This window comes from Thermobia domestica, chromosome 11 (genome assembly GCF_964235325.1).
Source record: "Thermobia domestica chromosome 11, izTheDome1.hap1.1, whole genome shotgun sequence".
Taxonomy (NCBI): Eukaryota; Metazoa; Arthropoda; class Insecta; order Zygentoma; family Lepismatidae; genus Thermobia; species Thermobia domestica.
This window is the reverse complement of record NC_137464.1, coordinates 118,795,812-118,818,294: the sequence shown is the minus strand read 5'-3', so window position 1 is coordinate 118,818,294 and position 22,483 is coordinate 118,795,812. Positions and strand designations below refer to the sequence as shown.

The 22,483-nt window shown below is 34.9% G+C and overlaps 1 protein-coding gene across 2 annotated transcripts in view; it reads right to left on the bottom strand.

Moving 5' to 3' along the window:
- The window catches only part of LOC145664400 (disintegrin and metalloproteinase domain-containing protein 10 homolog), a 184,471-nt gene that overhangs the window by 53,584 nt on the left and 108,404 nt on the right, over positions 1-22,483 (bottom strand). The window contains exon 2 of one of the 2 annotated variants that reach the window (XM_081731070.1): positions 7,505-8,247. The exons of the other annotated variant lie outside the window; for it this stretch is intronic. Within the exon in view, the coding sequence (XP_081587196.1) occupies positions 7,505-8,247 (743 nt within the window). The remainder of the gene's footprint in view (positions 1-7,504; positions 8,248-22,483) is intronic. 2 annotated transcript variants of the gene reach the window in all.

The following is a 22,483-nucleotide window of genomic DNA, read 5'->3' as shown; positions in this document are numbered from 1 at the left end:
AACTGCTAGAGCAAGTTAAATCTTTGTTTCCCCATGAACTACCAATAAGTTTTTCCATCAAGATGATTCATAGACCATTATGAGGAAAAAGAAAAAATATAACATGGAAGAAATTGAAATATCGTTATTTATGTAGTACTGTAGCTTTGGGGTAAGTTTTCAATAGGTTTTCAATCTTATATACTACACAGTTCACTTTTGTCACATCGAGGAAAAGATTATCTATGAGAATTCACTATGTGCAAAAGAAACTGTTTCTGATACTCATTTTTCGTAAAAACGATTTTGTAATCTTCTGTTAGTTTCACTCCCCTTTCTGCTGCATCGTTTATTACGGAGATGAATTTAACTATTGTCTTTCCTTGAAGATAGTCATTATCTGACCATGAAATCGGATCACACTCAAGAAACCTTTGGGTATTTTAAATCTCACGAGAAAAAATTGTTTGTTGTATCAAAATCACTGATTTCTCTTTTCGCAAGAATTTTTATGGTATTATCCTTGCGTCAAGCCTCTTTGCTGCTCCACGGTATCTCCTTATAGTTTTAATTCTTTCAACCAATTTTGTTTTTCCAATATGTTAACTTCATCATCAAAAACTCCAATGCTACGTATTCCTCCTTCAAGTACCAGAGATGCCGAGAAAATTTAGAAAGAGCCACTTCAGATAATTATCTATCTATTTGCCTATAACTGTACAAAGCTTTCAAAAATTGCAGGTCTTGTAATGATGAATGGGATACTTGATCACATTTAAATCAAGCTTGGACATATAGTCGTATCAGAAAAATTCATGCTCTCCGAAGACCCGTTTCTATTTGCTTCGTTAAACGAAAATGTTGGCGAAAGAGAAATATTTTTAAACAGTATATTGCTTTTCCCATCTACCTTGCATGGTGAATTGCTCCAGGCAAACGAAAGAAAATTCTTCGAGGAGATGTCCAAGAATGTCAGTTCTAAAAATTTACTGTGGTCTTCTCTGCGGTGTCCTGCTTCTACAAGTTTGATAGCAAAATTAAATACTTCATTTCTTACATCTGAAATTTTGTTCCTTACGTCATTATCATCATCAATTCGGGAATAAAGTTTGTACAATCTATTTTAGACCAATCGTTCTGAAAATGCTTAAATAGGGGAACGTCCGGTCCAGATGCAAACGAAACACAACACTTGTCAAATACACATTTTAAAACCAATTCATAAATGTAATGTCTACAAGGAAGGTATAGAAGATCATTTTGGAGCATCTGCTCTAGCAGAATGAAAGCACCGTTCACATGACACATATTGCAGGGAATAGTGTGAGTGACAACAAACTACCTGCACGAACGTTACCAAGTTCCTTTCTTCAAGCTAATGAACTGTAGTAGAAATAATATGTTCGTTCTCCTCTTCATGATGACAAACTGAGAACACCAATTAGCCTCTCATGAGCATCTCCTGTAATAAATATTGATAACCGGTCGATATTCTCTCTACCAGTCAAATTCGGCAGTAGTTTTCCGTCTCATTGCACAACTAACGCACTTGATGCACTACGAAATTGTTTTTGTGGTCTTATGCAACTTCGCTATGGATTTTCTCTCAGCATCGATGCATATTTATTACTAGTTCCTTTACATTATGGCCTAATGTTTCTGACGTCGCTGTCAGAATATGTATTCTCGTTCTATCAGTGGACTTGTATCGATCAAGAGCAGCAACCTGTCTTGGAGTTTTAAAATTAGTTTTTCCCCTTTTACATCTCTTGCAGGTCCGGGCGCACACAGGCACATATTTACATTTTATCTTACATACTCAACTGGGTTTTCCTCTTCATTTCTTGAAATGCTTACCTCCGTGTATTTTGGTGTAAAATTCATACAATTCATTTTCAGAAGTGCATTTTTCTTTTGCGTTCCTCTTTCTAATGAAGCCGCGCATATCCCTCTTGTTCTTTTCGAGCCAAACTCATGTCTTTACATTTAGTTGTGTAAGAGTTATTACTTGTGAAAAAGAGAAATATTTTCACAGGTAATAATTCTTAGACGACTAAGGTTATCTTTAAATAGTGCCAGATTTGTGTTTCTGGTAAAACGATATGTCACATGACCCTCGTCCTATTTGAAAATTTTGATCTAAATCCAAGATGGTGGATTTCAAGATGGCCGCTGTGACAATACTATACAACATTAGATGTGTTTCTTCCTCTAGTTCCATTATCCAGGGTATTTTTAAGTTCCCTTAAGCCGTTTCACAAGATTTTATTCCAGATTTTCCCCATATATTATGTACTGTAATCGGATTCAAAATTTTAGGTCGCTTGGGGCACCATTTAATATTATTCAATGGATCTAATTTTTCTCCTGGCTTAATTTTGTCCCATATGGAACCATTTTAGGGGGTGAGTCCAAAGAAATTAGGAAATAAAAATTAAGGACCACCCTAATATATATATAGGAAAGAGACTATATTTGACTATATTTGTGACTTCGCACCTCTTGAACTACCCGACCGATCTCGATCAAATTTTCAATTCGGGCTTGGGAGTGATTTTATCGTTTTACTTTGACGGTACAACGTAAGAGAGGGGAGGAGGGATATATATATATATATATAAATATGTATATGTATATATATATATATACAGTGGCGTATTTACGATTTTGTTTCGGGAGGGGCTTTGCTAACTTTCGGGGGGGGGGGGGCTTTGCCTAAAAATGTGAAAATTCTGCAAGATACTTCATATACTTTACTATAGTAAGTAAGATTTCGGGGGGAGGGCTTAAGCCCGGAAGCCACCCCCCTAAATACGCCACTGTATATATATATAAGTAAAACGTAATAACTCTTGAACCACGAGACGCATCTTGATCAAATTTGCCACATAAATGAAGGTCGGGGCTGAGATGGTTTTCATTATTTCCCTTTGACGATACAAGTTGAGGGAGCGAGATATACAGACACACACACACACACACACATACATATATATATATATATATATATATATATATATATATATATATATATATATATATATATATATATATATATATATATATTCAGGGTGTCCACATGAAACCTCCCTGATTACAAATATTAATTGCATGGAAACTACTAGTGCCAGAGAATAACGGTTTGTGGCATCTTGAAGAGCAATTCAAACAGTTTTTTTTGTTGGTGATTGTTAATTGCTGTTATTTGTTGCAGGTGTTCAGTAACAAAGTTTACATAAATCATTGTTATTAATAGTTTCCATTAATAATTACAGTCCTTTGAGCGAGATGTGAACTTGCAATCTGAGAATACGATTCTTGTTGACCATTGCTGGATGCTTGCTGACAAGTTTGCGGTTTCATGGAGGTGTGCTCTGTAATGATTCTCAGTGATATTTCCGCCTTTGAGACAAGTATGGTGGATCACTCCCACCATACATACCACCGTAACACGTTCTGTAGCTATGGAATCGTCCTAAACGTTGATCACGATCGAACCACTGTCCTGACCGTTTACGATTGGCATAGAGGATCCCTTTTTCATCTGAAGTGACAATCTGTGTAGGAAACTTTACCAGTTATTCTTTACATACACAGAACTGGACATCTTCAGCTGGCGATTCTTGTAGCCTTCATCAACTCATGTAGGATCCATGACTCCAGCGTATTCCCCTTACTGATTAGATAGACTCCAGAACAACAATGGTGTGCTTACTCTTCCAAGGGTGTATTCCACGGTGTTCGTAATCACCGGTGTTCACACCAATCTATAATACGCACTAAACATGAAATGTCGAGAGCGAATAACGAACAAAGAGTTATGTAAGAAAAAAGCAATAACTAATACGAAATACAATCTGTGCAAGGAAATGGATATGACATACTACCAGAACACACAATAAGGAAAGATCTGAAATATGTAATTAAACAAGCTCTAGAATGGAATTCTACAGGAAAATGGTGTAAGAAATTTTCTTATGTAATGTAAACAAAAGATTACAAATAAATTTAAAGTAAAAGCAAACTTAAAACTGCAGAAAATTGTAGAACTAAAAGCAGTACTATGCGGAGGAATTTTGTAAATGAAGTTATAAGGAGTCTCTTAGCATTCTTTCGTAGAGCAATGTAATTATTCATTATCTAGCAATGAAACTATTAATGTAAGTTAATCCTCTTCAGGTAATCGTTTTCAAATTAAATTAAGTCTGAAAGAAAAGGAAGAAGGAAGATCAACGCCAATATTATATGCTAGCGTAGGAGAAATTTTGGAGAATTGTGGGACATATGATAAGCTTCGGCTGCAAAATTACCGAGGTAAAATTTTAGTGAAGATTAATCATGAAAATAGAAGGTTAACTTGTTTTGTAAAATAGGTTTCTATACAGGTTAATGGATGTTACAAAACTTAACTTTCTTAAAACAAAGTTTAAACAGAGAATTTATCTAATCAGTCATATTGCAAGAATGTACAACTACAAAAATAATAAATACATCTTCTAATTAGTTACGCGCCCGCCTTTGGTGCATTAGATTCCCAGTTTGATTCCCGGAAAGAGATCATCGAATATATTACAGTGGTTGAAATTCCAATCTACATTCTATATCTTGTCCTATACAATCTCATAATCAATCAGTTAACCAAACTATTTTTTATTGTTATTTGCATTTGTTTGTTTATTTGCTATTAGTTAAGTGGAAAAGAAGAAGGAAAACTTACTGTTCTTATTTATACTTGTTTCTCGCACAGGGAGAATATTTGAACCTCCTTCCCCCCTGAGGATAGGATTTCAATGAAAATGTAGTTGTAAAATCTTATAACATACTCTTTCTCTCTCTTTTTTTTCATAAATTTTGAATTCCTCTGCTCTCTTAGGACACGACTTTTAACCAAAGTGACATGATAAAAACCCTTGAAATTGGTACTTCCAAGAATGTTTAAAACGGGAAGTCGTTTTCTGTGATTTGATAACAAACAACATTGATTCGAACATAGCAAAACCATATTAAGAATTGTCACTTTCCCCCTCTTTCAAATCGGAATTTCGGAAAATGCTGATTCATGTATCCGTTTATTTGTATTGAGGAGATCTTCCTAGCTTGTGGGGTTTGTGAGACACTACATTTCTCAAATTAATTCTGAACCTTCTACTCCTTTACGATATGCCAATTAATCAAAGTGATGATTGAAACCCAGTCGTGGTAGGTATTAAGTATGATCCAAAGTTCATTTCGAAGTTTATTCATTTTCCCATGATGCAACCACAAACAACAGCCAATGTCGCTTTCAGTGTGGAGACAAAAAGTATAGAAAATGACCTCTTCCTCTTCAAACGAAAATTTTCAAAACGCTGAAATAAGTATTCTGTTATTCTTAATTAAGAGTTTTTGTAATGGCACTTTGTAAATAAAAAAGGGGAAATTTCAATATTAGTAGTCCTTTTCCCCTCTTAGAAGCAGAATTTCGAAAACGATGAAATGTATTCCATTACTTTTTGAGAGAATATTTTCCCAATTTCACATATTCAAATATAAGTGAATCACACTGGACTTTCTCAACAAAGAAAGGGAAATTGGATATTAAAGAAATGACTCCCTCTTTCCCCTTGATATCCGAATTTTCGAAAACACCGAAACAAGTAGTACATTATTTTTATTTAAGAGTTTATATACCAAATTTTCTGTTTCCAATTCAAACGAATCCCAATATCTGACATTTTGTCAGTAAATAAAAGGAAATTTCAATATTACAGAATTTGTCCCCTTGCAGCGATCTACAAGAAGTTAGCCGTCGAACATCATTACACACGTTTTAATTTATATAAGTTCAGAGTTTTTGCCTATACTGTCCGGGAAATCCAATGGTCATCCATATTATATCCAATACCTTTATTTCATTTTCGTGCTTATTTCCGGCGGAAAATCGATGTCCAATGTTTATTTTACAGACATCCAATTGACATAATGCTCATTACCATCCAGTGGACCTTCAGTATCGGTACGTTCTGGTGTGACATCCAGTGGATGTCCATGAGACATTCTTATGCTTTGTGTTTATTTTTATTAGGTAAAGCTACAATGATTGGATAGAGTTTTATGCCAATTGTTTGAAATTTATGGTATACTTACTGTTAGAAGGTAGAAAATTTTAATGTACCGAGCCATTTGATTAAACCGATAATTTTTAACAACGTAAACTAAATAATAACACCTGTAATAAAAGAAACAGAAAAGGTGTTCACCCTACTTGTTCACAATAACAATTCTAACAACATGCATCAATAGTTAAGTAAAAGTAAAGGGCAATATGCACCATGAGGGAGTTACGGCAGGACTTCACGCTTCCAGTATGATTACATAGGGGATTGAATGTGGTCGGCATCACACTCTCGGACCCGTAACTCCTAGATTCTCCCAGATACCTATTCGACAGAGGCTTGGTAAACCACTGAAGCGCATTTGGACGAGGAAAAGCGAGAGGACAAATCCCACTTTTACTGAAGATCGAACACGAGCAGTCCTATTCGTAGCTAGATGCCTTATTGACTACACCATCACGGTTAAGGATCAACAGTCAACTAGGTAAATGTGGAATGTAATGTATATCACCTCTTCCAACTTGAATTACAGTGCGGCTCATCTTTTAAGATTGTTTCTTTCTTCAGTGTTTTTGCTAGCTTTGTGGGTCGCGTATACTGGACTTTTATCGTCATTTTTGTAAAAAGATGATAAAATATTCGGTACACTTTGCAACTACCTCTAACGTAGACACACATTTCTCATCTTTCGTTTGCGTACGTAAATACTGAAATGTAGAGATGGGAGCTGAAATCCCGTCTCTTATGGCCTCGGTGCTGGAAAGGAACGTTAACTCCAACAAATCAATCAATGAGTCGGAATTTACGAACTGGTATATTCAAAGCACCTAGTAAATTATATTTTATTTGTATTTTTTCATTAACTTTCAATTTCAAACTTTCTAACCTTCGTTATGCTACATATTTTATTATTAAACGTGCAGTCTTCACTTCGAAGCCTACAGCTTGCAGCGTAGAGATTCAAGCATAACTGATTTCACGAAAAGAAATCAAATCCTATGTTTAGTGTCTCAACATAATGCCCTGTAGGTAAAGGAGATCAATGTTAAAATTTTGCAGTGAAGATTGAGAACGAGACAGAGGAACCCAAGGGAAACTCACAGACAAACTTCAGAAAGACACATGATTATGAACTCAAATTGAAACCTGAACTACTTCGCACCACTAGCAAATTCAAACCCGGATAGGTTCAATGACCACTTAAATAGTATATTCCGTCCTTAATAAGTTTTGCATAAAACTGTAATCCAAAAGTCAATCATTATTTAGAAGATTATGAAAACAGATACGTTTTGCTAAGGAGAAGGAAAATGAACTATAAATAGTGTATTAACTATAAATAGTGAATATATATATATATTCTATGATGTTATGCAGGAATAATAAACTGAAAAAATGGAAAAAAGGAAGGAAAGAAAAGGAAATTTTACCATTGCCGCAAAATGTGTTTTTTTCACGTTCAAGACAAAATCCTTTTCGTTTCATAACTTCAGCCATTTTGGATTTACTGCAGTTTGAAAACATAAAGTTTGTATTATGATCTCCCCAGAGAGTGTAAGGCATCATGATAAAAGGCGTCTTATAATAGCAAGGCTCTCCAACCTCTTCGTGATCATGGTCACTGCCAAAACTGTGCCCTAACTCGTGGAGTATGTTAATAATGGCCATTGGGATAGGAACCGTATCTGTAGTGCTAAGCTTTGTGGACACAAACAAAGTGTTGAAGTAGAATATCTGGAGATTGTTTTCATCATCATACATGTAAACTGGATTTTGGCATATTCCACCTGGGGGCTCGTCAGCAATAAAGCTCATCCAGGAAGCTCCTACAGTTCCATCACTGAATGTTCTATGAGTGAATCCAAATGTGAGACAAGCATGGTTGTTCATGTACCATATTTGTGAAAACCTCTTCAAATAATCACTTGAAGACATACCACTGAATCTGAGAAAGGGCAAGTCAATTGCATGGATCATGATGATTTTAATATAGAAACCAATATTATCGGGTTTACCATTATTATTAAAATCAGTTAATCGAAACAAGAAATTGACTTCACTAAGAAGCAGCAGCATTTCTCTGAGAGTCACTCGAATGTCATCTCCACCAACTTCCTTGAAGAATGAGTAATCAGCCACCAAAATCATTGAACACAGCAACGAAGATTGCCCCCTGGAAGAAGGGAAACAATTATAATGAATTCTGGATAAAATAGATTAGTGTTCGTAACGAGAGGAGACTGACTAAGGAGAAAGTACAAACTAAGTTTTGTCCAGTAAACTACACAATATACCTGATACACCTAAAAGATTTGATAGCTATTAATTAATATATTAGGTTCATTTTAGAATCTATAAGGATGAAAGGATATTTGGAACTTCATGAGGTTTACTTACAATGAGATACAGATATACTTCTTTAACATCAATTCTTAATTAGTTCTGAAGCCAAGTACGTTAAACATTTGGCTCAGGGGCATCATTTAAAAGGGATAGTGATAGGTGGTCTCCTCATATACATATATAATTGTGTAATCAATAGTATAGAATTCATTGATTGTGAACTCATTTTATTCAATAGTAATGGAAAACATGAAACTAAGCGTGTCGGCGGAGAAACTATGCTTCCCCTAATCAAACTCTAAAATGACGCTATTGATTTAGCTATAGGAAAAACAAAATTATAGAATAAGATAATAAAAAGTAATGCTTGTATATGGAAATTGTGAAACCAGATTTTTCAAATGCTTCCGTTGTTTCTGTCGAGGTTACTACCTTTTAGAATGGGTTTGGAGCAAAATTAATGAAAAATAATGTTGAAAACAATAATTTTAATGTACGAATCGTTTTCAGTTTCTAAAAAATGTCATTTTGCATTACATATAACATCACCAAACTGACTTCATCCTACAAGCTAGTAGTAAAAGCTTTCAAAGTTTCTTTTTCCTCTAAGAAATTTGTTTTCTCACTTTATGTAATTTGTTTGTCATTAGTAATACATTAAAGTTGTAGCCAAGTTGTTAAGTTACTACGATATTATTAGTTTATTATCTTCCCATTATTCGAAAACATTACAAAGTACGATTTAGCCTAATCTAGTACTTTATTGCTTGTGTTCTAGTAAAACTATATAACATCCCAATAAATTAATGGACCATTATGCTTAGTGATTAAACACGCAGATTCCAGATTTCGAACTCTGGTCACACACGTGAAATTTGATGGTCAAAATTCTTGCATGCTAGTTTCCTTGGAAAATGTTCATTGTCTTTTTACTTTTTCATTCCATTCATTATTTCATTCAGTGGCGTATTTACGATTTTGTTTCGGGCGGGATTTGCCTGGAAATGTAAAAATTCTGCAAGAAATTTCATTTACTTTACTATAGTAAGATTTCGGGGGGAGGGTTAAGCCCGGAAACCCTCCCCTTAAATACGCCACTAATTTCATTATAATCCATTTTCCATTATCGTTCGTTTCAGTTATTTTAAGGGATTATAACCACCAAATATTAATCTCAATTTAATATTTAATGTATCTTCTTAAAAAATTCCTTCAAGGTTTTCAATCACTACATATGAAACTTCAAGTCTTAACTGTTAAAAGAAAGAAAAAAAGAGGTTACGCGCAAATGTTGAATAAATCATGAGACCACATCCATCTTTATTTCTTGTTGCTGCAAGATAAGTGTTGCTCCATTATAAAGACATGAAGAAGACGAGATTTTTCTCGAGCGAGATCATTACTTGAAGCAAATGGGATGATTTCTTCAACGTATGACAGGTGTAAGAAACGAGCGGGGACATAGCCGGGCAGAGCAGAATTCACAATGGAGAACGTAAGAGTACTCGTGAAGGGAGCGTGGGGGCCACTTTACGTTTGTCGCGGGAAGAATCAAATGATTCACAAACTCTGCGGAACCATCGCGAATTTTCCCTCTTTCGCTATATGAACGACGCAGTGACTTTGTGTCGATCAATATTCTCATCGCTTGGGTCGGGTGTGAGGGGGCTTCGGATGAATACCATGCTTCTTGTTAAATAGGGACAATTTGAGAATGGAAGAGAGAAAACTCAATCGGATACGAAGGTATCGCAAGGGAACTCTTTACTAGATCGGCGTTTTCCCGTACTAGCGATATTCCTGTACACAAGAGATAGCAATACTCATACGTCTGATTCACTTGAAGTTTCATATAAGAATTCCCGTTAATGAGAAGCAACACGTACTAAATATTTATTCTATATTTTAAAGAACAGTAATCTCTTATAATCACGAATCTCAAAGAAAAATATAAAGAAAATAGACATAAAACATATCCTGATCTTATATGGTATCTTCCGTATTCACATGAGCATGCACAATCCACAGTATGAATAACAGAATTTATATTTATTTAATAAAATAATGTAATTTAAAAACTGAAACAGATACTGTAAAAGTTGAACGATGGTTTGCAGGCCTCAAACGCACCTTACGAGATAAGTGACAACGTACAAGTGTGAACAATGTAAAGAAACTGTTTATAATATCAAGCAATCAGAAATGAACTATATGTTGTATCGCATCAGGAGGATTTACTAAATAGAACCGAATATTTTAAATGTAGTTTTCGTCACAGTATTTACTAGTATTTTCTTTGTAGTTTTATGTTTATTACAGGGGTAAAAGTGAGGGGGAACGTGGGAGGACGGCGTCCCCCACCTCCAAAAAATATGTACGACGTCTCCCCAGTTCCTAAAAGATTACAATGGGCAAATATAAACAGGGGAACGGCGTGACGTCATACCGATACATACTCTCCCATTTTTACCTCTGGTTTATTATACTAATATTTCTGATTAGTATTTTTCCTTCTTTTTCTTCGTTTTGATGTGTTTGGTTATTGACACTTTCAAAGTAATATTTAACATTTACAAGTCTGAATGTAGATTAACGCAAATAGTGCGAGCTTTCGATAAATTAAAGAGATAAAAGTACAATGAATATATTCATTTTTGCAACATAAACTTTATTTTTTTATTATTTTTTGGCTGCCTTAATCGGTAATTTATTTTGCCACAACTGTCGGTTTTTAGTCTTCAAGCCGCACTTTTCTGTCTTAATATCGTTCAGCAACTAGTGTTGTTTACGAGACGAGAAATTTATCGTTTCGTCTCGGAAACGAGAGTCGAGTTGAGAAGTACTATTTAAAATTTCGAGACGAGACAAAAAAACATGGCATTCTCATCTCAATTTCGAGACGAGACAAAAATTTGCACGAGTCTCGTGGGTAACATTAATTCACCAAGATCTTAGAACTTAGATTGTTCAGCATAGTATGACTATTATTAATACATAGAATGTGATTGTGAAAACATAATGAAGAACATATATTAACGTTTAAAGACGCAAGTCATTACACAATATACTTCAATAATAAATATGGCTTGAATGTTATACCCCACCTTTTGTGGACCTCTCGCCACGCAGAAGGATTCTAACAACTTTTAGAGGAACTTAAGAACAAAATCGAAGCATAAATTTTGCACATAAGTTTACAAAACAGAAAACTTTCGAGACGAGACGGGAAAAGCTTTTCCACAATCGAGAAAAGACGAGAAAGAATTATTCCAGGATTGAGACGAGACTTCATCAAAATTTATGAGATGAGCAACACTACCATCAACTGTGGCCTATTTCGATCCCTCCGTCTTTTTCCTTACACCGTAGAGTGTATTACGTCACCCAGAACACACTTGCTTTTCAGGCTATATCCCAACCAGTTTTCTCTTCCTTTTCCTAATTGCACCTAACATTTTCTTTTCTTTAATATTTTTACAACTAACTGGTTCATATTAGCTTTGCTTTCTTAAATAACTTGAACTAAAAAAACAAATCACTAAACAAAACTAACTAACTAACATTATGGCTTGGGGAACCCGCAGGTTCAATGCTGCGTTCACAAAAGTTCTCCACTGACTTCTATCATTTGCCAAATGGATCCAGTTTCTATTTTGTATTCTTATTTCTGTGAGATTCATCTTAATATTGCCCTCCCATCTGCGCCTAGGTCTTCCTAATGGTCGTTTTCCGATTGGTCTTACCGCTAACACTTTGAAAGCGTTCCTACTTTCTTCCATCCTGGCAACATGAACTGCCCATCTGAGCCTCTTAGATTTGATGACCCTAACAATGTTTGGTAAAGCGTATAAATTATGTAGTTCCTTGTTATGAAGTTTCCGCCATTCCCGTTCCTCTTGGGTCCGAATACTCGTCTCAGGATCTTGTTTTCAAATACTTTCAGTCTATGTTCTTCCTTCCGAGTAAGCGACCATGTTACTCAACCATACAGACCTACAGACATGATTATCGTTTTATATATTTTAAGCTTCAAACTCCTCGACAGAATTCACCACAAGAAGAGATTTTGTACTGAATAATAACTCGAATTCCCTGCTTTTAGTCGACATTTAATTTCTTCGTGAATATGTTTTTCGTCTGTTAATATTAATCCTAAATATTTGAAAGTATCCACTTTATCAAAAGTATTATTTGATATTTTAACGCATCCATAATTAGCCGCATTACGATCCACGAACTCCTATGTATTTTGTTTCCTCTGCATTTACTTCTAAACCCATCTCCCTGAAGCGTTTAATAAGACCTCTGTATGTCTTTCTATTGTTCTCCTTTCACCCCCTATTAAATTTACATCATCAGTATACTCCATAAAATGGTGAATAACATTCAACTCTAGACCTTGGTTGTTTCTCTTTGATTTTCCTTATAGCGTATTCCAGGTCAAAGTTGAATAACAATGGTGAAAACGCATCTCCTTGTTTCAGGCTACTTTCGACGTGAAAGCTCTGGACAGAAATTTTCCTACCCGGACTTTACTTTGGGATTCATCTAAACATGTCTTAATTGATCTAATTAGCTTTTTCAGTTTTTCAAATTCTGTAACAACGTTTCTCTCCTAACCGAGTCGTAAGCCTTTCGAAAATCAATTAATAATTGATTTGCCGGGATATTATATTGCCATTTTTTCGAGTTTAATGGCAAATATTTAGTCGATAGTTGATCGATTTTGTTTAAATCCGCACTGATATTCTTCAATAATTTCATCTGTGTAAGGAGTCAATCTTGCTAATAGAATTTTTGAAAGGATTTTATAGGATGTTGACAGAAATGCCTCGATAATTTATTACAATCAATTTTGTCGCCTTTCCTGTGAATTGGAACAATGATTGATTCTTTCCACTCTTGTGACACTTCTTCCTTGTTCCAGATAAGGAGAATAATTTGTGTATCTTCTTACGCAACTTTTCACCTTCAACTAAAATTAACTCAGCCGGAATTTCGCCTACACACGGAGATTTGTGTTTTTTTTAATTTCTTTATAGCAACTTCTATTCGATTAGGTTCAGGAATATACGGTTCTGCGGTGTGCATTTCTCTTTCTCCCCAAACGTTAGCTTTTGGCTGCGTGTTAAGCAATTCGCCAAATAAATCTTTCCGCCTATTAAGATGCTATCTGTATTAGTGAGAACTGTTCCGTCGGTTTTCTTTGATATATGAGCACGCGGTTGATAGTCTTTCTTAAATTCGTTGATCCCCTTATACATGTCTCGAATATTTTTGTTTTTACAATTATCTTCAAGTTTCTTAATTTTAGGTTTCAAACAATCGCGTTTCTTTGTTTTAAAAGTTTTGGAAGTTTCCCGCCTGATGTCTACGAAATTCTGTGTAGTTATTTCATTTGGATTTTGTAGCCAACTTAATTTTGCCTGTTTTCTCTTCTCTGATAGTTTAATGCATTCCTGATCGAACCAGGGTTTGTTTCTACGTATTTCCGCGTGTCCTAGTTTTTCTTTTGCTAAAACTTTAATGCAATCTCTGATTTTAATCCAAGTATCCTGAACACCAGTGCACTCCGAATCTTCTAAAGCCGAGAATTTATTCGAAACTTCAATCTGGTATCCCTCTTTTACCCGACTCTCTTCTAATTTCTTTAAAGATATTGAATGCGCGTTTTCAGATATTGAGTACTTCCTTTATTCAACGATAATATCTCTCTTGTTATCGCTGCTACCAGGTAGTTATCAGTGTCACAATCAGGGGCGGATCCAGGACGGACTTCTAGGGGCTGTAATACTGCTTCTTAGAGCTACTTTTAAGAGCTCCAAACTATGGAATGGGTTTTATTTATATATATAAAATAAGAAATTTTTCTCTTCTGGGGAAAGGGCGATCGCTCCCCCCCTGGATCCGCCCCTGGTCACAATCAGCCACTCTGAATGAACGAACATCAATAATGCTAGATTGTCTTCTTCATCTACTGAAACGTGATCAATTTGAGGTCTAGGTGTATTTATGCCGACACAAAGAAACACAGGAGATACAGAGGAAAGAAGGATATAGAATCATGTGAAGATAGCAATGCAAAAGGTACACTGACACAGAAAGATCTTCAAAATGATTAAAGTAATTAAATGATATTTACACAGCAGTATAGTAAACATACATTGTATCCACAGACATGCTCAATAGCATAATGCAGTGTTGCCAACTGAGCACAAAATGAAGTTTTCTTAAATGGCACGGAACACAAATTATAACATCTAGAAAATCTAATTAGAGGTAGAACCATACCTGTGACGTCGTGATGTACAGTATTGCCAACGTTTGAAGATAGGCCTATATGAATTTCTATATGAATATCGGATGTAGAAGAGAACATACAGTACATGATTCTAACTAGTTAAAACCAATATATGAGACCACAAACAATAATATAATCACTGAAGCATGAAAATAAGGGACGAAGCACAGTGTCGAAGCAGGTTTGTCCACGTGGAAAATCAGAATAGTATCAAACACAACACACAAAACTGAAATGATGCATGCTCTTGGATAGACAATTGATTAGCAGGCTCATGTTTCTGATGCACGTAATATTGTGTCATCTCACACATTATTGGTAGTCAATTTTTCAGTGTTGCTGTTGATAATGCGTTTCGCGGTCTATTGGTAATGTATGTACTCTTCTACATCCGAAATTCATATAGGAATTCGTATAGGCCTATCTTCAAATGTTGGCAACACGGTATATCATAACTTCACAGGTATGGTTTTAATCATAATTAGATTTTCTACATGCTATAATATGTGTTCCGTTCCATTTAACAAAACTTCATTTTGTGCTCAGTTTTCAACACTGCATTACATATGATGTTATTGAGCATGTCTGTGGGTACGATGTTTGCTTACTATACTGTTGTGTAATACCAACTAGATTACTTTAATCATTTTGAAGTTCTTTCTGTGTCAGTGTATCTTTTGCATTGCTATCTTCACATGATTCTAGATTCTTCTTTCCTCTGTATCTCCTGTGTTTTTGGGTGTCGGCCCGTAAAACTTTGGATTTCTCATTTTTCTTCACTCCTCTATCGATTGCACATTGTTTGATTGGACAATGCTACTATCAATATAAGATGTCTCCTTGTAAGTCTAGTGCTGACCTCTGATCGTTTCTCACTATTCCACAACTTAGCGCTTGCTTCTGCTGTATGCTGTACGCTTTAGAACCGATTTTCACAAACTGTCTGTGGCTCCCTCCTCTTATACTTTGATCTTGCATATCTGGGTAACTACACATCAGCATGTGATGAGACCAACTGTGAAACACTCCTTAGGTCCTACTGAATCGATTGATACCTTAATTGTCCCTCTTAGACAATTTCTGACAAAACCCGCCCTTACACTTTAATCTTAAATATGCCGGCAACTAATCATCAGCAAATGACGAGCCCAACTGTGAAACACTCCTTAGGTCCTGCTGAATCGATTGACACCTTAATTGCCCCTCTCAGACAATTTCCGACATAACCCGCTCTTACACTTTAATCTTAAATATGTCGGCAACTACGCATCAGCAAGTGATGAGACCAATTTTAAAACACCCCTTAGACCCTACTGAACCGATTGACACCTTAATTGTACCTCTCAGACAATTTCAGACCTAGTGATGGGTAAATTCCCGGGAAAATATTGTTCGAGAGTATTCCCAGGGAAAATTCCCGGGAAGATTCCCAATAATGAGAATATTCCTGGAATTTATGTACAAACAAACAAAAATTGAATTCTATTACTATATTATGGTTTCAAAGGTAAATTCGTTTCTTATCATTGTATATATTATAAGTGTTATGTCCAGAGGATTCTTTAAAATGTATATTCTGAACGGTATTATGTTATTTTATTAATATTTTATTATATTTAGAGAGAACGCATAAATGTATATTTACTTACAATATGTTCTATGCAAGTAAATATGTGGAAAAATGGTATAGTAAGTGCATATACTTTTACACCGCTAAATAGTTTAAATTTATATGTAAGTGGATTTTCTAAACTTGTCTCTACTACTGATATTATAAACATATTAAATTTTTAAATGTTATAAACAAATTACGTTGGGTAACTGTCAGAAGACACATGTCTCACCATGTCAGAAGACACATTTGCGCGTGCATATTTATGTTCACAATATTTGCAAGTTACTGACTTAGTTTATAATTTTGCACGTAACATTGCCATACACGACCTTTCTTCCTACCTATTTCTTGAAATTTCATGTGTTAATTCACATGTAAGAGAAGTCCTAGCACTTCTTCAGAAATTCGAGTCAGAGACAGGAGACACACCGGCGTCTATTACTAATGGTGGTTCGGGGTGTATTAATAATATTTCATATCTATTTCTACATAATTTCTACATTACTTTAAAAACTGGTTTCTTTTCATTATTTGTAAACTAGCAGCGTTCACCCCGCTTCGCTGGGGTCACCCCGGAACGCAATAAACTTTGTTACTTAGATAATTTTTACTTTTTCGCTTTCAAGTGATATGATAAAAACCATAGAAGATTGCAGTAAATGTTAACATTATATCGCCTGTCATTTATGTTAACCCGCCGAGTGACACGGTCATGTGGGTTGCATATAAATACGGTTAGATTTAGCTATGATGAGCTAACAAAGGATTTCTACGTTATGGACACTTGAATGGTCAATTATCTCAAGACACTGGTAATTGAAAATTAAAGTGATATGATAAAAACCATCTAGGGTCCAAATCTTAATAACCCCCCAAAAATGAAAGAAATTGGTTCAGCCGTATTAGCGTGATGAGCTAACAAAGGATTTGTACGTTCTCTTTTATATATATAGATTAGTACTTTGCTACTTTTTAGTGCAAATGGAAATGGAACTTAAAATATCATATTATTAGTTATATAAAGTACTGTCAACGAATTTTATTTTTTTAACCTCCAAATTATTTAAAACCTAGAAGTAAATAATAATAAATGAAAATAAAGCAATTAGTCACATGGTTCTTATAATTTGGAAGATAAAGTAAATAAATGGAAATAAATTCCTTCCCGGGAATTTATGTGCCAGGGAAAAAACCCAGGAATATACACATTTTTATTTTCCTTCCCACCGGGAATACCGCCCTTACACTTTAATCTTAAATATGTCGGCAACTACCCATCAGCAAGTGATGCAACCAACTTTAAAACACTCCTTAGACCCTACTGAATCGATTGACACCTTAATTGTCCCTCTGAGACAATTTCCAACATAACCCGTCTGCTACCGATTATTATTAATAGAACAACATTTTGGTGTTAAACTTCATTATATCATACAAATAATGCATTTCGTTTTATGTGAAATGAAAATGATTGCAGATTAAAACTGGGATTACTCAAGAAGTAGTATCCAAAGCTAATTTAACTCCTTACCGCATGCCCTGCCATATATGGCACATACTCTTTTTTCACTTTAGCTTTTTTGTGATTTATCAAAGGCATCAAATGCCTGTTTTGTCTGTTGTGTGAAATATTGACGTGTATGAATAAGAGATTTTGGTGTCATCTGGCATGTCCTTTGTGAGTCGTAAGTGTGTCATATATGGCACTTACTTATTTCCCGTCGGAATTAAGTGAAAAATCTAAATTCAAGTTCTAATTCATTTTTCAAGTTCCCATATGAGGATTTCCAATACTGATTAGTTTTTTCGCTAAAAGAAAAAAAAAATCATGCAGAAAGGGGTTAAGTAACATTTGATTTTTCTGATTGATTCTTAGTAAAATAATTGTTCCACATATAATTTTAAAATGATACTGATTAGTGTTTCGTTTCTTTTTCTTTAATTGTCGTTATGATTTATTGCAATCTTTGTTTTATCCCTTGATATATAAATTGTTCTTTCTAATCTTCGAACAACTCCTCCCGAATGAAAAGAACATCCTTATGTAGTACTGTAACTTGTAATAGCTCAGATATATATATATATATATATATATATATATATATATACAGTGGAGTCTCGTTAATTCGAACTTGGATAATTCGAACAGAAGTCCATTCCCCTTGAAAACTGTATTGAAAACAATAGTAAAAAATCGTGGATAAATCGAACTTATGAACCCATGTTTTGGATAATTCGAAGTAAATACAGTTGAAATTTTTTTAATGTTGGACAGATGTAAACAGAGAAATACAGTTTTAACGTGTTTTCAGTTATCCAGATGCAGCCATAGGGAAGAGTAATACAAAAGATAAATAGAAAATCTATGTAATGATAAAGATGAAGGTAAGTTGGGGAAGAAGTAAAGATAGAGAACGTGTGCCAGTCTCATCTTGTTTCAGAATTGGTTGAAAATTTAAGATGAATTATTGATAAAGTCAACCAAATGTTATTAATATCGTATTCCACGCAATACATGAAATTCAAGATTTGTTGACCGTACAAAAACAATCAAATTTAAGCAAATGAGGTTTACGACTTCTTAAAACAGGAGAACAGAATATTTAAATTGTTACTGGCGTTTAATTGTTTGGGCTATTTAATGTATGTTGTAGTGTACGTAAATACATTTTCCATTGTACACGTAGTTTGAATTATGTGGAGTCAATGTCGTTTGTTAGTTTGCGGTATTCGATCACGCAAATAATAAGCTGCTTTAAAGGTAAAGTCTATACCATATGAATATGTTTCTGATGCACAGTACTTTGGTTTGTTTGTTGTTATATATGTGAAAATGAATGTTGTTGGATAGTTCGAATTTTGGATAATTCGAAGTTTTTTCGTGTCCCCTTGGACTTCGAATTAAAAAGACTCCACTGTATATATATATTCTATCCTGAAATAATAACTAAAGTGTCAAATTTGAAAATGCCCTATTTCGTCGTTATTTGAGTAAATATAAGAAATTATTGTGAAAAGGAATATAATAAAATGAAATATTAAAATAAATGTGTAAAATGAATGATGTTAATGAATTTGTAATATAAGGGCAGTTCAAAAAGTAATGCGACTATATTGTATGTACGTATGTCATAGAAAGTAATGTACAGGATTCTCCCCTAAATTCTAAATGATTTGATTCCCATTGGTTCAGGAGCGGGATACAACGACAACGTTGTATATTTTATATATTCCTTCGTAATCAGAGCAGCAGTGCTCGAGCATTTTGTAGAAGAAGAATATATAATGTAAGCAATATCTGTTGATTGATCTAGATATATTTCTGTTTGTAAGTTGCTATAATGACGGGAGATGTTTTTATAATAAGTGTGTGAGTCTCCATGACAGTTAAAATGAATGAGTTTAAACTGTGATGTAAAATCAGTCATTTGTCATTACATATAGTGATTTAGAGTCTGAGATTAGTTTATATTTCTTGAAGTTATCGCTAACATGTCTAATAGTTAAAATATATGTGCAAACTGAGACAGAGTATGGTTATAAGTTAGATCCGATGAGTAAAAGGGATTATGTACGATGAGAATGTTTTTACCCTCGAAGTCGGACACTATTCATGAAGAGTGACGCGGAACATGGTCATAGTCTAAACGTCACTCTACAGATGTCTACTTTCCGGCCGTTTAAACAGAAAAACATCTCGACATAGCTGTGTAGACTTTCTTATTGATCATCACTGTATTGCGAGTGGTGATAGTAATTAGTAGAGCAACCCACATTATGCTTTATATTTTGCTTAATTATGCTTTATATTTTTCCAAATTATGCTTTATTGTTAATTTCAATCATTGTTTAACATAAATCGTGTATAATGTATAATATTTACTATACGTTAAATATTCTAAATATCTTGATCTATTGATTAATATTTTATGCAACCAGTTTCTTTCATATTTAATGAACTTTCTACTTACTGCACTTATAAAGAGATATGCTTTACTCGAGTCAGTCTTTTTATCACTTGTGTGTCCGTTAGAGGTGCATATATGCAAAAAGGGAAAGTAGAAGATGCCACCAAAAGTACTCAAGTTCAAGAGGTACACATCTGGAGTTCTTGTGCACTTTCTGTACATTTCGAATCACAATACCTAACTGTGCAGTTACATTTAGAATAAAACTATTGTTTATTCATTGTTGGCGGAAAGTTTTCTTCTTGTTTTCCTTTTTTCTTTTCCCCACTTCAAAGGCTTACACCGAAAAGTTTACAGAAATAAAAAATAAGCATTTCATTGTTGCATTGTTATGTTCACAAAGGTTTTGCACTGTAAATATTGGTTAAAAATATTAATACAGTATGTTAAACTTGCAGTTAAATAGAATTTTCCAAGAATTGTGCTATATATTTTAAATTATGCTTTATTTTTCAAAATTATGCTTTATTATTGTTTTAAAATTAGTTCCTTCTGGACCCTTAGACAACCACAACCATGTTGAACTTACCAACCATATGTGTAAATTGCTGTTATGCTTTTGGGTTGCCCTAGTGATTAAAATAACGTAAGTAAAAGGCTAATAGTCACCGGAAGAAACAAACCACATCACTAGGAAGTACTTTCGAAGGACATCGTCTTCATCTTCAGCTTATCCGTAATTCCTTTGCTATGGTTTAAATCCTTTCCGAAGTGTTCCTAGGCTGAAGATGAAGACGATGTTCTTTGAAAGTATTTCCTAGTGATGTGGTTTGTTTCTTGCAGTGACTATTAGCCTTTTACTTATGTTATTTCTTATTGATCGTCTGACCACGTGAGACAAATTCGTCACGTTGCATCCCGAACTTGCCAAAAAAAGAAAGAAAAAAAGAAAGAAAATATAATCAGTAGAACGTTTACCCGGAATCAGACTTGTTTGTCTCTTTTATGTGTCGTGGATGCAGGTGATTTCCAATGAGACGACATTACCTTGGTTTTAAGGTCATACCTGTAAGTCTATGATTTGTCCTCTACTGTGATGATACTATCCAGGAATGTTGGATTGTTTGTTGCTGTCCTCCACTTTCTTGTTGATAGTCACACAAATCTCCTTCTGGTCCGAATTCTTGGCACAAATTTTGCCTATACACGCCATATCCTTACATCTTCGTATAAGATTTGATGGCATAAGCCCATGGAAATGTTTAGTTATCAGCAATTTCACGGACAGTCAGTCAACGATCGAATCTCTCAAATGCACTGATCTGTCAGTTTTCTCTTCATACCGACTTACGGACGGACAACCAGAAGGATGATCCTCCATGGAGATTCTTGGAACTCGGAAATGTGCAAACGACTGACGGGTTGTCGCGCTAATCAATGATGCATCACAGAATACTACTTCTCTATAGCCATTTTTCTAATTTATAAACAAAACACAAACTTGTTGATCCTTTGGACCACCTATTTCATAATGTGGCACGAATTACACAACGTACCGAACGCGATCACGTTTGACTTAAATCTGCTAGGGTTCAGTTGAGTAGTAACACAGTGATACCATCATAAGATACCTGCAGTGACTATACATACCTGCAGTGACTATTCGGAGCTACGAACAACGAACAATATTTTTTAAGAAAATAAGAAGGATTAAATAAACTGCCCTTTTATTTATATCCCATATTCTTCGCAGTTTTCTGAAATCTTATTGATTTTGTTTTCACATTTCAGAACAAACACCACGTTATCTGCGAACCGTACACACCTAATTCTTATATCTCCTACCGAAATGCCGTGTAAGGCCGCAGGGTTCAGTACGCTCTGGAGTGTGGGGTCACTGGCTCGATTCCATCTTTCTCCAAGTGGGCCTTGCGGTGGACAAACACCGTATGCAATGTGCCTATTGACGGTAGGATCCCACGGATTTCTCCATGACGAAAATTTACCCTCCTGTAGAAGAAATTTCTAATCCCTGACAGGGATAAATTTTCTCCCTCTAAGGGAACATCAAAAAAGACTGAAACGCGTCTTTAATTAACATGTCTCTACTTTTCAGGGATTTCGTTGAGTTGAGTTTGGATTGAGTTTAGCGTCTCTTTCAGCGATGATACGTGAGACATGGATTTACTGATTAACGTGGAATCTGAACCACATGAGCTCCCACCGGGATCTCCCGTGCCAA